At 34.1% G+C, this 21,356-nt stretch overlaps 1 protein-coding gene across 6 annotated transcripts in view; it reads left to right on the top strand.

The window, feature by feature from the left end:
* CalpA (calpain A) overlaps positions 1 to 21,356 on the top strand; it is a 54,583-nt gene that overhangs the window by 6,449 nt on the left and 26,778 nt on the right. For 2 of the 6 annotated variants that reach the window (XM_073077853.1, XM_073077849.1), the window contains exons 1-2: positions 8,137 to 8,286; positions 10,155 to 10,451. The exons of 1 other annotated variant lie outside the window; for it this stretch is intronic. In XM_073077853.1, the coding sequence (XP_072933954.1) occupies positions 10,263 to 10,451 (189 nt within the window). In that variant the 5' untranslated portion in view covers positions 8,137 to 8,286; positions 10,155 to 10,262. Of the gene's footprint in view, positions 1 to 8,133; positions 8,287 to 10,154; positions 10,452 to 21,356 lie in introns of those variants that run through there. 3 more of the 6 variants (XM_073077850.1, XM_073077852.1, XM_073077851.1) reach the window with 3 other exon arrangements.

Genomic DNA, 21,356 nt, shown 5'->3' with positions numbered 1-21,356 from the left:
GTTGAAGAAACTTAAACCCTTATTCATTTTTCGCTTATCCATTGTAGAAACCAACTGAAACTCATATTTTGCTTAAAAAGTTAAATTTCCTGCAAAAAAAAAAGAATGAATAATTTCGACCGAATTAATACAAAGCTGCTTATTGTATTATTATTATTATTAAAATAATATTGTTTTAAGAGATGGAAGTAACCTTCCTGTTATTAAGTCTATCCAATGTTTTGCTATCAAGAATCGAAATTTGGTAATTAGTGCGTACTACAAATTGTCAAATTACCACCGAATTAATGGTAAGTATGGTCGATAATTACCAATTACAAAATTACCACCAGTTACATACCAGAGATCAAAATGTTTACTTTTTTTTCTAGAAAGCAGTAGGTATAAACATTGGAAAATTTGGATGCTTTTTAAGCAAATTATTGCACAATCATATAAAAATGACAGATTCCAAATTCAAAAGTAATATATTGTTTATTTTTAATTTTAACAGTATTTATGGCTGGATTAAGTATTATATTCTTGTAAGATAGTTAATAAAAACCCGCAGCACATATGGCCATTGACCATTACCGGTTTTTGGTGGCCATGGGCCATTTTATTAATAACTTGACCTACGTTAGGCCTTTAAGATTGTTGGGCCGACCCAGATCTTTAAGATTTTTGGTTTATGTATGTATTTATGTAGACTTATAGCTTTCCTTGCGATATGTTTCTAGACTTCTCTACTTATTTAAGCTTACTCAACTGTAGTACTATATTATAAAACAACATTAGGAAATGGCACAAAAATATGAAAATCTTTGCCAAAACGTAACCTAGTCATTATTACTTTAACACTTCAGTGCTTATTATATATATTATTCTCTCGTAATTAATCTTCGACGACTGTACAATGAACCTAAGGGCATTTACTTACATTATTACATTTACATTAAGTACTATCCATTATTTTTTTAATTTACTAGTGGTGCCCGCGACTTCACCCGCATTTTAAAGAAATAATATGACATACATAAAACGGAAAATTTGTACCTGCATTGGAATGACAGTGGTACCATCTGTCGAAAATTGTTCTTACCAACTCCCAAAACCTCGTGGGTTCTTGGACAACAACTTTGCTAAAGATCATCACTTGATCAAATGCATAGTTTCCGAATCTATAACTACTTACGAATTAAAAATAAATTAAAAAAAAACCTTTTCGCACGGACTAAATTGGGAATCTAAACAATTCTCAAGTCCCCTTGAACACACACAATAAATTTCATCAAAATCAGTCCAGTCGTTTAGGAGGAGTTCAGTGACATACACACGCACATAAGAAATATATATATTTTAATTTATAATACGCCACTTACTTTACCTAACTTGGAGTGGGTTAGCTCTACTACGTCTTATTGAACCTGTTCAGTAACTCTATTTGAAACGACCCACGCAAATAGAGGAGTTTTTATAAATCTTACATATTTTACTGTGAGTTTGTCTGCATATTTGAAAGCGGGGAATTTCTTAGTTTTTATACGCTTTATATTAGCTTCACTTGTACCTATGTTTGTCAGTGAGTAACTCATAAAAGCGTTGAATTTATCATAAAAGCGTGTTTTTTAGTTTTTTGAACTATATTTATTTTAATATAAGTTTCTTGTTGTCATCGTTTAAACTTTTTCCAATCGATACGATGGGCCGATCGACCCCTTTAATTTTCCTGTGAGATTCGTGGCACGTTGGTAAATATATTTTAAAATGACAGCTTAGAGCATTACATTTATGCAACTAACAATCCGGCCACCAGTAATATGAGATATAATATAGTATTTTATGTATTAAGTACTAAATGTTTTCTTTCTTTCTTTTCTTTCTAATATAATTACAGTAAATAGGAAACATACCAACCTCTAGCGGCTTAAGAGAGGGGCGGTAGGGGCGGTCCGCCCCGGGCCCCCGATCCTGGGGGCCTCCAAAGACAGTTGCTAAACAGGTCGTCAAAATAAAACATTCTATGTAATGTGCATCAGTCAGCGAAAAAAAAGGTCACTGAATCACAGGGGATTTTTTACACTGGGGGCCTTCTTTGAGCTTTCCACCCCGGGCTTGCGACTACCTTAGTCCACCACTGATACCAAGGCATCAGAACAACATCAGGACATGAGGTTTCCGAAGTGATTGAAGATTTAAAAAATAGCGGTGAATACGTCATTTCCCAATCCGCTTAGATACGTCATCAACACGTATTCAACAGTTCATGCTGTGTATCATTGTGCAATCATTATTTTGTTCTCATAGAGCCAGTTTAGAAACTGTTGACGAATCATGTGACTAATTTAATTTTTAATGAGTGGTTTTCCGCTACACTTAACTAAACTAACTTAATGTTCATTATTTTCTACGTATATTATTATTTTCAAATAGGATTCCGTTTTTAACTTTTTACCCTTTGGATACGCAAATTTAAAAATGAATCATTAATCCAGAGTCTTGGCTTGTGAGTATTCTCATACTCCACCAGTCATAACACAAATAACAGTTATCAAAATGTATCCGACATTATTGTTTATAATTGTCATTAATCGAGTCAGTGATCAAACACCGATGACGTTTAACAAAGAGAGTAGGTAATCATTAATATGATATCACAAGGAACAAGTTTAATGACTAACTGGGTCTTGAACTATGACGCATAGTGACGTAGGAAATCTTATTTGGTTATAAGGAAGGTGCATATCGTATTCTTAAATTAGTTTAACAGTCATGTTTGCTTATTACAACTTGTTTCTGTTTATAGTTTTGTTATAAAACGTTCATATTTTATTATTAAAATTGCAACATTGCCTTAAAATTTCATTTAAACCATCAACTGCAATAGCCCTCAGAAGCATTAAAACGGTGTCTCAGTTGAAGTGGGTTTGAAGAAAATCAAGGTTTTGTAAAAGTGGTTTTCTTCTTAAATTAATCCAGAAGTATTTTTTTTTGTATTTTGACAATTAAAAAATGATGATGTGTTATTTATTTATTTATGTTTAAGTCATTTAATGTCCGTTCAATTTGTCAAATGTTCAAATGTTTTTAAATATATGGCAATTACCTTCATGTTTTTTGGATATACCTCTAAGTAGTTTGGGGTAACATTGAGGTAGAGACAATATTTATTCTTATATAATTTTTGTATTAATACGATTGGAGTTTTGCGGACAGACATGCGGAAACTGAATCTTCTGATATAAATATATATATAATTGAATAAAGATTGCATAGAACTTGTTTATCGAGCTTATTAACAATGAAGAATGCCGGCTTCGGCATGTTTTATTCACTCCATATTATCCATCTATGGGTATAGCGGGATGTATAAAATATCTCACATCCTTTGCTCGTGGCTTCATGTGCTAATATTTCTATTAGCCTGATGTAAATCAGGCTCGAAGGAATAATTGATCATGGAAAAGTTTGGAATAAACTACTATAAAGATTTATGAAGGAATGAAGTAGGTACTTGTGACATTGTTATATTATCATGCGGCTTGTGATTTATTTTTGTGTTTGATCGATCTCAACTTCTCAAGACTTTAATCTTTATGTGGCAGTGACCATTTATCATAAGGTAGAATAAGTATGAGTATGTGCTACTTTAAGTTCATAAAATTATTAAACCGATTTTTACAGCACCTACTCCAATTCAAAGAACTTTCCTGATTTTATTTTCATTTTTTATATTTCTTTCGTAAAAATAAAAATTCTTCTCTAAAAATAAACCCTTTTCAGCCTTTCAGCAATTCTATATTATTTATTAGAATATACCAAGCAATTCTATATTATTTATTAGAATAGATTAGGGGGAGTCCGGGAGAGTTTAGCAGGTGGGAGATATTAGCCACTGCTCATAGAACCTTTGTAGAACTAGATATTGCGACGTTGTCAAATTTCTTAAACTCCATAGGCGCCCCCCACCTCGCTTACGCGATGCCGTTGCAATCGGCAGTTTGGTTTAGAAGTGAGAAATTATAATACGTTTTCGTGCCCGGAAAGTAACTTTTTTCAATTTTCTATATTTGATTTCTATTGTTTACTGTGAATAAATTTCAGCACGTCATTTATATACATCGTAAGTGATAATATCCTAGTAACATTCACGGCAGACAGCTTGTACTTAGGTGTCATACTTTTTTATAAAAATTTAATAACAGACAGCTTGGCGTGGGGTGGGAGACATTACCCCGACGTTGGGAGGAGACCTTACCCAGGGTAATCTCTCCCGCTATCAGTCTCGTTTCTCCCGCAATATTTTTTTATTTTATTTCAGATAATCATCCAAAAAGCCTTTCAAATATAGGAAAAAGAAATAGATAGAAACAGAAGTAATTTATATTTGTCAGTAATAAGAAATGCTTTAGGTGATATTGATAAGCAACAAGTTTATCCAAATCAGCTTTAATAAAAAAAGCGTTACCGATTTCTTTGAAAACCTCAAACCAACAAGATTTTGTCAAATTTAGGGAGCATTTTGTGAAATATTCCAACTCTCTCTCTCAAAATCGTGTTCTGTTTATCCTCGACAACCACGAAAGTCATGTCATTATTGAAGTCGTGAAATACGCAAAATCAAATGGAGTAACTTTGCTGACTTTACCACCCCATTACAAACATGTTGCCATTTATTCATCTTTCAAGACTAGATATAACTCGGCCATGAATAATTGGATGATAAGTAACCCAGGACGAACTGTTACAATCTACAATATACCCGGATTTGTAAGAACTATTATGTCGTAGACTATTAGCTAATCCAATATTTTGAGTGGATTTTGAAAAACTGGGATACACCCCTTGTAACCCCGACACCTTTACAGATGAAGACTTTTTATGCTACGCGGTAACAGATAGAGGAATGACTAGTGAACTGCAAGAGCAAGATGTTTCTTCGATTTCTTAACTCTCAGTAGCTGCAGAACTACCTCCAAATGTAACCACTATCGAATTACATTCAACATTTATTGTACAACGTCAATCAGAGCCTTCAACATCAGCATCAGTATTCATGAATTAAACGTCTAGGGCCAATTCACCATCAATTTTGGCCGAGGAGGAATCTCAATGTATATATATATCAAAGATGCCCAAAGTACCTTGTTCGTGTCCTCATTTACTATGTAACATTATGTACCATATTCTTATGATTCAATTTGTATTATGTAGAATTACAATATTTGTAGAATTACAATTTTCAATAATTATTTTGCCTATTTTTTAACCCGGGTAAAGGCTCCCTAGTTGGAGGGTCAAGTCTCCCACCCAGGCGGGAGATATTAGCCAAATGTCAATTTGGTGGAAATCGTTAATTACTCATAAACTATTAATAATGTATTAAACTTTCTTATAAGAAAATATAGATAAATAATGAGGCTTCAGATACAATTTATAGAAATAGTAATTTTGTAAGAATGGAAAGATTTATGAGCATTTTAGTGGAAGGCGGGTAATCTCTCCCGGACTCCCCCTACCGTCTAGCTTCGTTTCGACGTGTTGATTAGGTACATACATATTTCCATAATGCCCGTATCTAATACATCGCAATTCGTCAATTAAGATTTGATTTTTTTTTCATAGATTTTTTTACTTTACTGAGGCAAAAAAAATAATTTAACGCTCTTTCGGCAAAGTGAAGAAAGTCAGTTTATATTCCATGTTGTATGATGCAAACATTGTAAACGACAGCGTCTCAGTAAATCTGTATATTATGAACTCAAAATAAACACAAGACAAGTGTAAGGGAATTTGACGTCACGAACTAAAAATGCGTCAGGCGAAGGGAGGAACGGTATGGGAGTCTGGTGTATTTTTAACGCGCGTTTATTTTCTTGGTAAAGCTCTAACGTTGTAAAATTTACTAGACGTTCGAAGAGTAGATGAAATGCAATCGTAGGTGGACTTTTAAATTGTTTACGCTTCGATAAAGATTGTATTATAGATACTACTACACTAGCTGACCCGGCAAACGTGTTGCCATATAAATAAAAAAATGTTAAGGGTGAACAACCCTTATCACTTAGGGGTATGAAAAATAGATAGTAGCGGATTCTCAGACCTAATGAATATGCATATAAAATTTGGTGACAATCGGTAAAGTCGTTTCGGAGGAGTGCGGTAACTAACATTGTGACACGAGAATTTTATATATAAGATAGATAGATAATAAAGTGAGTTTGATTTTTTGCCATGTTTTTACGCCTTAACTCAATCGATGATTATAAAATGTTGCAGACACGTTGTCAGATAACCTATTCCTAAAAGTATAAAAAATAAAAGCGTGGTAAAACAGCAAATGATGCTCAAAGGAGATACGTAGCTACTTTTGATAAAACTCAAATTATATATCCATAAAACATCTAGTAGGGAATCAAACAAAGTAAAATCTGGAAAGTAATAAGGAAAATACAATTTATTCCCATATCTACTTAACTTACCAATTTTTTTAGTATTTTCGTTCATTGGTTCAATACATATCTGTACCCTTATTGACAATTTCCAATCAGCGCCCCTAGCGGATTGTGTCAGAACTTGGAAATTATATAGGTCAATACGTAAACAAATACCAAAACAGTCATATTCGTCAAAACGTAAAAACTCATGGTAAGGGTACTGGCCTTTTTATAATACTTGTTCAAAATTTTACATTAATCGGACCGTTCAAAGTGGGTAAAAATCGAGTTCCAAAATTCCGTTACATACATAGATACAACCCAATTGATAAAAGCGTTGTAAAAATAATATAAATGTCGGTCTATAATCAGTTACCCAATTAAAAGTCCCGAATAAGACGAAACACTGCTATACTTGTCCAAAAGACCTTAACTTGCAAGTACATTCGAGATTTTCAATTTATTTCAAGTTCAGTACAAAGGTCTCAACGACCTACAAGATCGTGGTGCCAAATGCCATAATGCCCATAATTGGGCAATGTAATTAACATATTTCCGCCATTTTACGGCTGTATACTTCGCAGATATAGTTTTTTATGTCTTTAAATATTTAGTCTGTGGCGCCATCTACGTTATATAAACTAACAGAGCCCCTAAAATATTTTCAAAAGAAACTATAAATCAATGTAATGTTATTTAGAACATTACCTATACCATAACTAACTAATCTTACTAATCCGACAAACGTTGTGTTGCCATATAAATAAAAAAATATTACAGGTGAACGACCCTTATCACTTAGGGTTATAAAAGATAGCTAGTAGCCGATTCTCAGACCTACTGAATATGCATATAAAATTTGGTGAAAATCGGTAAAGCCATTTTAGAGGAGTACGGTAAATAACATTGCGACACTAGAATTTTATATATAAGATGAACATTGAACATACATAATATACCAACCCTACTGTTTAGTGGGTCGGCCCCCTGATGGTAGGAAGTCGCCAGTCCAGGGGGCTTCCGCGGGAGCGGACACCCCCCAGGTGGTCGATCGTGTTATGGACTTATCACTCCTTGTAAAATATCTCTCTGTATTAAAATCTATTCAGAATTCGTTCAGCCGTGTACAAAAAAAGCAAATGCAAATGATATTATTTATGTTTATATTCTATTTTAAATGAAATTTAACTTTGATTTATTATTCCCTGAAGCTTTACTTTATTAGTTCCGCCCTTCCTTCATTGAGTCCATCGCATCAATTAAATAATTAAATTTATAGTATTAGTCACTAACGGTTAATAGGTAAGTAGGTTGCACGATATTCATAATTAGGGCATAATTACTGGAAACATATTATTTTCGATGACTTTGTTAATAAAATTATAGAGCCTAAACATGTCACATTTTGCAATATGAAAATATCAAATCAATTGAAATCAAGATTCTTCTTCAAGATCATTTTTCATCTTATTTTTTCTCAAGTTCTAGCCTGTGTTGCCAGTAATATTCAATGCAAAAGCGTTGAAAAACGTGGATAGGTATTATTTACATCCTTATTTTTACAAATTATGCAGCTTTTCGGTAATACGTAAATAAAGTAGGTCGTCCAGTTTAATTTTAACCATTCAACTGTTTTAAACCACCGGAGTTTTACCGCGAATCGCGAATACAAAATCAATGCACGATTTATATAGCTGACGTCATTTGTGCGCTGGCATGTAGTGGCAAGAATCTAAGTTTATAATACCACCGAATTCAGTTGATCGTGCTACAGAGATCAGAGCTGTTGTACGAATGCTCATCTGACTTTAGTCGGTTACTCAGTTGTCAATTTACTTTAAGAATTCCGAAGAACTGTGTCGTGTTTTAGGTATTATTTTATTTTTGCGGTAAAATATTGTGTTTAGAACTCAAATTGTACTTAATGCTGTTGTAAATGAGTTTTTGTGCTGTGTATTCTAATGGGAACGTATCTAATAGTGCTATAATTACTGCGTAAAGTAAAGTTAAAAGATCGCTCGGCGTATTAAATTTTCGGTGATTCTTATAAAACTGGATGACCTCACTTGTTTTGATCTAATGCGATAAGTATTTAGAGGGTATAAAGGACTTCTGTTTGTCCTCAAATTGGTAATTTGAGTAGTTTTAGTGGTGACCTAATTATTCCTCAGTTGCGACTTTCATTACAATTTTAATATCGCCGACTCCACCCATTCACTACCTTGTAGCTACTACGACCATACGCTAATTGTATCAATTTATAAAGTACACATAACTATGAAGGCGATTTTATAAATATCTGCAAAAAATACAAATATTCTATACTTTAAAATTTTAATTCACGTTTGAAATGGTCGATATAGTTGCGTATCTGTATTCTGTTTTTAAAATGCTAGATCCATAAAATAATAATAACACTTTAATATCACATCTATTATATAAAGCAAACAGTGCCCTAAGAAAGTATATTAAAAAAATAGAACACCATATTCTATTTTATATTATTACAGTTCATTTCTGTTTCTCTCTTATTATTTAAATGCAAGGGTTATAAATTAATGAAGTAAGAATTACATTACCTTCAGGTGGACTGCATGCTTGTCTGCTACTCCTATATTATATTAAAAAAAGTTGGTTACAGTTGTCCATGGGCAGCTATGACCATGTAGCGTCAGGGGCACTACAAACTCACTACTTCCAGTATTAAAACATTTACAACCGTACAAGTGTAAATTATTTCATTTACACAAGGAGACCAATTATCAGTACATAGCTCTGATGTCATTAGGTAGCTGTGCTAGGTTATCTCGTGAATACAGCACTCAGTGTTATGTGTACTCTTAGAGAATAAACAAGTCTGTATTGGTCATTTTTATCTATTTATTGTTGTGTGTGTTTTAGTTAGGTTATTAAAAATGGAGTTGAGAAGTTGATTTCTGTGTTAGTTGAAAATAGTTGAAAATGTCTTTATAGTGAGTGTATAAAATTTAATAGATAATTATAGTAATTGGCTTGTAATTATAATATCACATAAGTGTCGTAAATGATTTGTATTTGAGAACAAATTATAAAATCCATGAATCCTGCAATACTTCTCTAGTCTGCACTTACGTCTGTTTTTTAAATCTATTTACCATAGTTCAAAATATCTTACAATATTAGTCAGTTTTTCGGTGGATGTTCTTATTAAAATTGAGGTCGTTTTCCGAACCAGTGTTAGTATATTAAAAAATTGTTTTTGTGAATATATAAGTGCCCCTTGGTCTATACGGTATGCCGTATGGAAATGGAAAATATATATGTATATTTTCCATTTTATAAAAAATATAGTAAACCATTATTATTATAATAGTTCAGAATGGGAATGTTAAAAACGGCACAGTACTGTTATCAATAAGTAATAACGAATGGCATAATTATAATAATAAATTTTATTTAACAACAAACAATTTATATAACATTGTACGTTATCAAATTATTATCAAGTGACATTGACAACTCATATTGTTGTGATTATACAGTCTATCATACAAGGTTCAGATTTACAGAACAGAAACATTACAGACAGGCAGATTATTTTGATGGGAATTAGAGTAAAACAAAAACTTGTTTAAAAACTATATTTATCAAAAAAGGAGTATACTTCAAATCTTAAGTTATTGATATTTGAGTCAATTAAAACAACAAATATTTTCTTTCATTTATAACATAAAATACTATTATTATTATTAATAACAGCACAAAAACTCAATACACAGCAACCAAGCCAACAGAAATGTCATTCAAAATTACCGAACAGTCGACTAAGTGCTAGCAAAGAATGAGAGTAGTGTACCAGTGAGGAAGATGGCGCAGAACGGTGGCGCGGACTTCGGCGCGCTAATACAAGGCGCTGGTAGGCAACTGATCAACCAAGGTGGTCAGGCGCTCCTGAACTATGGGGCTCAGGCCATTGGCAACATCATTAATGAGGTCTTCCAGAAGAAGGAAGTGGAACAGAAGCGTTTCCTGCCCAGCATTAAGAATTATAAAGTGGTATGTTGTTAATCTATTGAATTTTATATGCAATTTTTTTTATACATCATAACGGTAGTTGCCGGCATACACGCATGTTGCCGCATTTCAAATTTAATTTTTACAAGACTATTTCACCAACGCCTACCTTTCTGGGTGGCAATTTTTTATGTATGAAAGAGTTTTCCCCCAATTTTAAAAAGGTTACCCATACCTGGTATAGGAACTTGATTGTACTTCATTGATTTTTACTTTGTTATTAAATTGTTGTTAAGTTTCCAATGTTTATTTTAAGACGATTATATTTTACAAATATTTATATGTATGACATCAGTTTGCAGCCTGTTATTTTGTTGTTGTGTTAACAGTGCAGTTTCCCTATAGTGGATTTTATTTATTTTAATTTTGTCGGTCAATAGGATCCCCAATAACAATAAATATACTTCTCAAATTAAATACCCATAGTATACCCATATAACTACAATGTCTCTAAAGGGTTTGATATTTTACTTTTGGCAACCCTGTCTATTTGTCAACCATTTTGACAACCCTTCCGTAAAATTTGTTTACTATGTTTTTTATTTATATCTTTACTATGATACATTTATGTACTATTTAGTTTTGTGTCATTAGGAAACTTCACCCTAAAAGTTCTTAAAAAAAGTTTTAAAAGTTCTATGAAGTCTACTAATCCGCACTTGGTCAACATGATGGACTATGCCCTACACCCCTCTCAATCTGAGAGGAGATGTGCCCAGAAGTGGACAACAGTAGTAGAAGTCCAGCTTATTTCTCAGAGGTAGCGGGGCATTTGTGGCCAACCTCAGTTAGGAATTCCTATCTAGGGTTGATTACAAATGTCCATGGGCGGCACTAGTCACTTACTATCAGGTGGACTATATGCTCGTCTGCTACTCCTACATTATAAAAAATCTACAGTTTTATTCAGCTAGAATATTTCTACCTGACTATAACATAGACTGTTACTAGCCCACACAATGCAAGTAATATGATCAAAATGGTCTCATCCGTCAGTGCAGTAATATGACTCTACATAAGATTAGGTACATATATCATACTTGAAGTCATATAGAGATATATAATACAGTAATTGTATGAGTACTTCATGATAGACGATCTAGGATCAATTTCAGGATGTTCCTATTACTTTTTAGAGGGTCAAGGATCAATTCCTATGACTATTTTAAGTAATGTCCGTATTAGTCATGTATTAATAATACATTTTTATTAGCCTTTCATTTAAAGTGAGTGTTTTCTGTGGTATTCTAAAAGATATATGACCATTATAAAGACGCTTTCTACACTCACATTCCCACACTAGGATTCCCTCTGTCGTGGTTGCACACATACATAGAGGAAAACACAAACACCCACACCCAAAACAGGGATCTAAATTCATAGTTTAGTTTGGACATCTTTCTGGCCGGGGATCGAACCCGGTACTCTGCGCGTCAGACCGATATGGTGATCGCTCCGCCACGCGGGTCGTTATATTATCATACCATTACTGGCCTTCAGCTGGACAGTGGTGTCTGCTCTAGAATGAGAAGGGTTTAGGGCATAATCCATATTCAACAAGGGTGGATTGGTAGACTTCACATACATTAGACCTCATATCTCTCATTTTCACCTGGCAGGGTCGCCATGTAGTGATGAAGCAGGCTCGTGTGAGTAAATGAGGCGTCTTGTTTGTTTGATGTCTTTATTATTACTAACTTAATATTACTCTACACTAACTTATATAAATAAGAGTATTACACACACTACATTTTTACGGAACTCAAACAGATTTCCTCACGTTATTTTCCGTCACCGTTAAAGCAAGTTATAATTAATCTAGAACAATAGGTCATGGAAGGACATGAGCCTTTGACTAATTAACTTATTAGTTCTGTATGAAACTTCCTGCAACAATGTTCATTATTCGCACACAATTATAATTAATCTATACGCCAACGAATCCACAAAACCACAACCCACATACAATCGCTACAGTACTGACATTGAAATCCAGAAATATAGTGCTTTATTGTGTAGGTATTCACTTTTCGTTGAGATTAAAGAATCTTTAATCTGCTGTATCCGTACCTGTGTATGCTGTCGGTATGGGCGTTTATTTTCAAGGGCCTGGACCTTCCTTTATCATACTCGAGACAAGTCTTCAAATGAAAAATATATCTAAACATTTTATAGCCGATTTTCAGAGAACATTTATTTCAGTCAACCTGTAGTACAGGTGAAATAAAAAAATGACTTTTTGCAGACTATTTTTAGAGACCAAACGACTTTATCTTCGCTGACCTAATCGTATCTGATCTGGTAAATTGAAATTTTGGTGCCCAGTGATAATATCGATGCCTACAAAACGAATAAATAGATGAAACGTTAAGGGTTGAATGAATATTCATCCAATTATAAGCTTTAAACCTATCCAGTCTATCTTTGGTCCTTAGGCATTTTCTTCATTTATGGCTCGCTGCTAGACCTACGTCTCCTCTAATTGATTTCACTTCAACTGATCCTAAACCTGAATCCAGATTTCTAGCTGTTTTGTTATCTACAATCCACTAGTAAGCAATATGTCTTTTTTTACTGTAAACTTCGTTTACTCGCCGGTTATCCATCCTACAAATTGCAGGACACACTTTCCGGCTACTTCTGAGATGCCAGTTAGTTATCTTCATTCACAGATTTCATCATTACGAATTCTGTCACGTACCAAAATACCAAGCATATCTCCTAATAGCTGCGTTGATCTATGCGGTTGTATAAGACACGAAGAAAGACCGCGTCTGGACTCTACCAGCTAACATTCCAACACATTATTCAAATACATTATGTTAGATCAGAATATAAATATTTCTTAGTTTCCCGATCACCTTTCGGTATATATGATTTTCCTCAAATTTTGATCAAATAGTCAACAATTTCGTAAGGAATGCAGTCTACATGTCAAATAAGTAGTCTGTTTTCTATATTTATTGTGTTAATTTGCATACCTCCACGTCGTATGGAGATAATAACCAGTCTGTAATGTTACCAACACCAAGCGTGGTGTAGATTTGGATGGGTGACCGCTTGTGCCTTTCTGTACTTATTTTATAGTTAATATGCTTCCGTACTTCGAGGGGACCTTGAACCGTTACTTCCGGTGACTATTGGACCGTTGAACCTTGTCGGAGGCTTCATGGGTTTAAAACGTGTCGATCGTCTACCCATTATTCTCTCTCTGCTGGACACTGGTGACCACTCAGTAAGAGATGTTTAGGCCATTCACCATAGTACGCCGCGCTGGACAATTGTATGTTGGTGTGTACTTCACATATCACCTATTTTTTTGTATATATCTTTTACACGTGTAGGTTTCGTAACACGTGTGTATATCCTCACGATGCTTTCCTTCACAATTAAAGCTAGTGACAATTTGCTAAATACATAGCCTTGTTAAATCAAAATCGGTTCAATTGAGGGGAAATTCGAACCACTAGGCTATCAATGCTTTCGTGTCAGACCACGGCTGTAGATGACCAATAAACCGTATGTTCTCCCACTAATCCGAAGTATAACATGGTATCAAATTCTTCAAATTTCTTCAAAATAGAGGGACTGTATAGAGCATTTTTTTTTTTTTTTATAATATGAGAGTAGCAGACGAGCATGCAGTCCGCCTGATGGTAAGTGGCTACTAACGCCCATGGACATCTGTAATCAACCCCAGATAGGATTAGATATTCCTACCTGAGGTCGGCCACAGATGCGCCGCTACCCCTGAGGACTAAGCTGGAACGCCTCGGGAAAGTCTATCTCCCTTACCACACCCTTCAAACCGGAACACAGCAGCGCCTAACACTGCTGTTATTAGGTAGAAATAGGTGTGGCGGTGGTGCCGCCGGAGTCGAACCACAAAGGGTTCTACCACCTTCAAAAACAGGAAGCCACAATTTTAAAACCCTTTAAATTATTTTTTAATTAAATATGTTCAAAAATCCTGGATTATGGCCTACCTTATATTCGTGGAATTTGCTCAAATACATACAATGCTTTGCGATGACCTCAGCGATATTGGTACCTCTGGCACAATGAGCAAATCGTCGAATGTGTACGCCTACGTAGTTTATTGACTCAGATACTCATTAAAATGGCATTAAATTACTTGGATTATTGTACGTGGATATATGAGTATGCTAATTCGTTATTATAATAATCTTTTGACTTGCTGCAGCGATGGTTTGGGAAAGAACGGAATTGCTGTGAAGTTTTTGTCTGAAGTTGGAATTTTAGTATGGCTTATAAATGTATTTAAATTTACTTGCATTAGATCATGGTGTATTATATGTACGCCGTTTAAATCTATATCTATCTGTGGTATCTGTAATTGAGATAATTTTTGTAATTTTGAAATAACTGCCATTTCATTGCATGCCTATGACTTGTTACATATATAAATCTATGATACCAAAACAAAAAAAACTTCTTTGAATCATTTTCGTCCATATTACTGAACCTATACCAACGAGTTTTCATTCCATTCCCGCGACGACACGAACAACAATTTTAAAAGTAGTAGTAGTAGTAGGTACTAAGTAAAAATCAATCAAAGTCATAACCGAGATATCTCGAAATATCTTCATAATCGAATTTTTCCATTACCATATTTCATAATCGCCCACCCTTACTAACGAGATCACTAAGAATTCTTACAGGCAGCGTTATAACTATTTTTCAACTAATCTCCTAAAGGAAACCTTTTCAATTCTTTTCATTACCCCTTTTTAACCGACTTTCCAAAGGCTAAACCTCAATTTCTTTTATTCCTTTTACTATAGAGAACCATTTAAAAACGTGAGCAGGCCGTACACTGAAACTAGAATTACATAACAATACAACATTGTTCATCTATGTGCTATTTCCTTGTTACACGCAGAGATGTGTCATCATTGGAACAATTACTATGGTTTCCATGCCTATTACCATACCCAATCGATTACGAGTGCATTTGCATGGAATTGCGCGTTTTCTACTGTATGATCTTCGATCAAGAATTGATCGATTTATTATTTAAATATTAAAGATGGGAACACTTTGTGGTGGTTCGTCCGTGGCCATGTAGGTGAACGGTTACCTATATTTTGGCTTGAATCAAGTGTATTAAAATGTGATAGGTGTGGTGAAGGAGATACAAATATTAGGCGCTTCAAATAAGCCCTCAGAAGGAGCAGCATATTTTGATAAACATTCATAGCCGGTGGAACCTGTATAGTTCGAAGGTGCAAGTACCACCGCCGTACCTATTTCTAAGGAAAATTCTTCAGTTGTTGCGTTTCGGTCGGTGTAGATACCGGATGACTTGTATTATGCATATATGAGACGATTATAATATAAATCCAGGATTGACAACGTATATATGATCGGCTTCAGGTAGAACCACTGTTCTATGAAATTAGTTACAAATGGTCCCTGGCGGCAGTGACCCCTCAATGTCAGATGGATTGAATGCTTCCTTCCCACTTTTATTTCGCAGTAGAAACATGTGTAGTGGAGGTCTCTAATTGAACTGAACTAGCCCTACTACCTTTCAAACTTGTAAATGAAATACATTTTCTAAAGATAAGCACTAGATACCAATAGAATTATGTCATTGCAACAATTAAGATAAAACTGCTGATTATTAAGATTAAGGTGGATTTATTCGTCCAAATGCCCTTGGCTTAAACGCTTGAGCAATTAGCGCTGATGAGAATATTGCACGAGAATTACAGACGTACAGAACATCATATATGTACTTACATGAGATGTCCCATTTAGTTGGATACTAGTTCACGTTGTCCTGTCTATTGTGTATTTATTTATGTGTTTTTATTTTAAAAATAATGGCTTATAATGATGTAATGTAGAATCCAAAAGTGAAAAAAAATTCTACGTGCCGAAATTCCTATACATACCATTTTTCAAGACAGATCCATTAAAATAGCATAGACATTGACGATCTTCAGTCATACAGGAGTTACAAAAAAAAGACAAACTTCCTTCCTGTAAAACACAAACGTTTCCACTTTCATGGTGATTGTTTAAACGGTGTCAAAGTTAATAAATATTAAAGGCAACAAGGCAATATCTATGTTTAGTTATACAATAAGATGAGTAGAAGTAGAAAAGAAGAATGCAGCACATGAGAAGGATCAGATAGACAGGGTTAAGGTTCGAAGACAAATTGCCAAAATTCGAAAGATTAAGAAGTCATGGTTATAAAGGACATTTACGCTTACAATATCTTAAATTTGAAAAAATTGTGAACAAACTCAGAATAGATAGCCTTGATTAGAGTTAAATAGTTAAACAAATATTCCAAGTGGTTTTCTTGGCTTGACTAAACGACAAAGAAAATTTAAATAATACAAGTATTGATTCGCATATTTAATTTACCTAATTACGATGACTAAATTATGCATGATGTCATAGTAATTATTTGTTGCTTGTTATTGGTATAGGATAGTGCCACTCCCATAGCGTGGGTGTCTTAGAAGTTTATGGGGTAAATCCAAGAGATACGTAGCACCTTCTTGAAGTAAAAGGAAAGAACGATAGAATGACGTTATCTACACGTATAGCTTCACACTAGAATCCTCTGTGATATGGATGCTATAGATATGTGAAAATGACTTCACAAACACCCAGAAATCCATAATTTAGGTGTCTGGCTGATTGAACAGAAACCTCGGCATGATGACCATTCTGCCACAAGCAGTGACGTAACTATAGGATGGCAGACCCGAGAGGCTACGAGCTCAAAAGTGACCAAAAAGTGAAAAAAAACGTTAACAAGTTAGCGAAAAAAACGTCGCCAACACCAAACACCAACACTAAAGTACATATCCGTGAGCCAAAATTTCTTAAGATCCCATGCAATGCAATTGCCACGAGTCTTTCACATCACAATCGCGCACAGTCAAGCGGTGATTATGACAAAACTTGTTCTAAGAGAAGCCTACTTATGTCTGTTAATAATTAATCTATCCTGCGTACTAGAAATTGTCTAATTTTGATCTTTGGTAGGCAAAAACGAGTATTGGAGCTGTTGAAATATATCCGGATAACATGATGGTGATGATGACGCTTTTGTTGTAAACCGTGTAATTATGTTCCAAAGATTCAACGAACCAAAGTATTTACTATGAAACAATACTTTAAAAATAGGCACCATTTCAATTTAGCAGTCTTAGTTGCAACATATTGCTTTTAATTGGCAAAACGTGCTGAACACCATAATATACCTATTGAATAGTTGCATTTCAAACAACTTTGTTGTAAATGCTCGCATTTCGAAATAGCTACGAGTACCATTTACCAATGTTTCATCAGTAACAAAAATGTTTTAATATGGCACATAAATGTTATTTATTTTCCATAGAATTTTGGGAATTACTTGAATACAAAAATTATTAATAATTCGTTGTCATCCCATTATTGTCCCATTGCTGGGAACGGGTCTCCTGTCACAGTCTGAGAGGTTTGGGCCATAGTCTACGCCGCTGGTCAAGTGCCAATTGTTACATTTCTCACGACCTTAAGAACTCAAGATTTCCTCAAGAAGTTTTCCTTTACCTTTTGCAAGTGATAATAAGTTTGTAATACGCATATACCTGCTTATTAATGATTATTGTTATTTTTAGTTCACAGTGTAAATTAAGTAATAACGCCCTTTTCCCATTATTATAACGTTTAAAAACTTAGTCTTGTTTGTTCTTTCTGTTGTTGTGTTGTGTCTACGACATGTTTCCTTCCTGTACATGAGTGATGAGATTTTAATCATCTTTAATGTGATGCGTCGTGATTTTCCTGTTGATTCTAAACATATCATTCATATCTTTGATCGTTTTAACATTGTAAATATTATTATGTTATGAAAATCAGAATGTGCTGTGTTATTTATTATATTATTCACGTCTGTTACCACAATATTAACAATAAATTATCAGCTCTGCAAACGTATTTAGATTGTGATTTTAAAGTTTTTTGAATTTGAAACCTTCTTTTATAATTTTTTGGGTCGTCTAAAGACTAGCTGATTTTATGTCAATTCTTTTTCTTTTATGTAACAATAGCTCGTTTTCATCACGCATTTCAGAATATTTAAATTCAGCATACATTTTTATTTTCAAAATATTTTTCATTATGCATGACGTCACAAACCTGATGACTCAATTGTCATAACATTTTACATTTGAGGGCTAAACGTGACTTGTAAATTGAATAAACACCTGACCACGGATAACCCCTTTTCATAAACATGCAATCTTTCAATCTTTTCCCCGCCTCGCGAGTTCCTAACTATTATCAACCCGAAATAGATTATTGACTCACTGCCAGCTGAGTAAGAATTTCCGCTAGAACTAGCTGAGGTACAATGGACTGGAAATGATTTACTTTGATCATGAAATACAAGTAAAAGTTTGTTGTCTTCGGGTTATTTATGTTTGTCATTTATGAGACCCGTTTCTCAGAAGGTCTCTTCTACGAAGGTCTATACGGGTTTGTCTTGGAAATAATTGATTTTATTGGAATTTTACGTAAAAGTTGAGGACTTTACAGAATTCACTTTTACTATGAAAGTATTAAAAATTAAAACATGATCGGGATTCGTATTCTTGGCTCTAGCCAGGCGAATTATTTCTTATTATAAATAAATAAAAAGAAAATATTTTGAAGATCAAAAGTGATAGCACCCTACGTATGGATACTAATATTGGATAAAGATGCAATTCTTTTTCGTCGATATTTTTTGTCAATCCACTGCTGGCAAAATAACTCCCTTTATAAGTTTACGTAGCTCAATTATGTATTAATGATACGTTGGTGAATCTTAAGAAATGAAATAATTTGCCTTTATTATCCACATGTAGATGATACTCTGTTATTTATATCACTAGCTGTTCACTAGTGAACTTGAAATTATTTCTAACGTTTCCTCTGATACTTCTTAGAAAATGTAGCAAATTATAACATAAAATCAGTAAAGCAAGTGTTGGGAGATTCAACCATTTTGTTTACACTATCAGAACTAATTTTACCCAATGTGATTGCGATGCGGACACCGTTCTGTCTTTACGATCAATCACACATGTTCAGTTTGTGTTGGTACTTCTGTACAGATAATAAAACTAAACCATCTGATGTCTGCGATTCTAGAATAACTATTTACAAGTTTGGAGTGTTTATGTAATTGATGTTCAGATATAAAACTCGTTACTTGCCTACAAATTAAAATTAAAATTATTTATTTTCAAAGTAGGGCCACATAAACCATTTTTGATAGTCAGAAACGATTTTATATTCAGTTATTGTACCTTCTTCTGTCTGTAACAATTTTGAAAAGAGATGAACTAAAAATAATATTCTGAAGGTTTTCTAAAAAGTTTTTACTTGTACAAACACAAACACATAAATATAGGGACTCACAGTTTTATGGTCAATATTTTAGGGATTTATTTTTTACTAGAGGTGAGGCGTATACACTGGAAGAGGTTCAGGGACTAGGTATTTTACCGGACTAGGTAGGACCTAGTCCAACTTTTAATATGTACCTAGTCCAAGAATAAGTACCTAGTCCAAGTCCAGATTGTACGCGTGTCGCGTACACGAGCCATAAATAATGAGACTTTATGGGACTAGATGGAACAGGTTTCTGGATCACGTATTTTTAAATACTAGGAACAGGCAAGCCTAGTCCCAAATTTACCTAGTACAACCCACCTCTATTTTTTACTGTCCAGGATATGTATTTTTGGACTTAGTACAATGTACTCGAAGCTGCCGATTTGTTTTAATGATGGGAACATAACTGAAGTAGATCTGTAGCTCTTGCCAATTTTCGACATTAATGGCTGCAGATGCAACCCATATGGGTTGACGTATATATGTACAATGTACATACTTCATCGGGATGCTCGAAAACAGATTAATAGTCATTTCAGTCGTAAATCATTACTCAAAATATTGAAACATCATTTGCACGTCGAAATTTGGCAATCTGTCCGTTACGGACTTCTTATTTTTGGATGAAATGATTTATTTGTTATTTACCTGCATCACAATTCATTTCTTTATTTTCCATACATTTCTATTAAAGAATTATAAAAGAAAATATTTGCAAATATAATTGCAAATTTCAATATAACTGTATCTTTGAAATATTTATAGATGAAGAACTGTGATTTGGAATGTGCATTGGGTGTGACCCAATTAAGGGTTCTAATATAAAAAATCAGCAAGACCTCTGTAATCATAAGACTTCACTTCAAAAAGATAAAAATCTACATTCAATTGTTTGATAACAAACTCGAGTATGCTTAATCAGACCACTTATCTTTGTCACCCTCGTCAATTATAATGTAAGGGAATTGAAGATCAACTGATCAACCAGTATGAAAACAAGCATATATAAGTTTAATATCAAATGTTATTGCCCTCGACTCGATTGTTGATTTAATATTAACGTATGTATTCATTACGTTCGTTGCATGCCAGACGTGTTGGGAGTTCTGGCTTTTGTTAGCAATGAATAACTATGTCATTGTTAGTTTTAGTGTTAGTTACTTAATTAATTTCTACTTCAGACTTTTCCGAGGCGTTCCAGCTTAGTCCTCAAGGGTAGCGGCGCATCTGTGGCCGCAGCTAGGAATAGTTAATCCTATCGGGAATTGATTACAGATGTCCATGGGCGGCAGTAGCCACTTACCATCAGGTGGACTGCATGCTCGTCTGCTACTCCTAAAAAATATTTTCGGAAGTTTGCTGAGGATCCCTCATGGTGTTTCTAAATCACTTATTAAAATTAGTACTTGCCAATTTGCAATTTTCATCGGACCATAGACTAATTCCTTCCCTCTTCTGTCCTGTCTACGAGTA

The sequence above is a fragment of the Epargyreus clarus genome, unplaced genomic scaffold, assembly GCF_041222505.1.
Source record: "Epargyreus clarus isolate Ecla_fem2 unplaced genomic scaffold, WU_Ecla_fem_2.2 ptg000011l, whole genome shotgun sequence".
NCBI lineage: Eukaryota > Metazoa > Arthropoda > Insecta > Lepidoptera > Hesperiidae > Epargyreus > Epargyreus clarus.
Note: the sequence above shows the minus strand (reverse complement) of the source record. Positions and strands in the feature narration are given on the sequence as shown.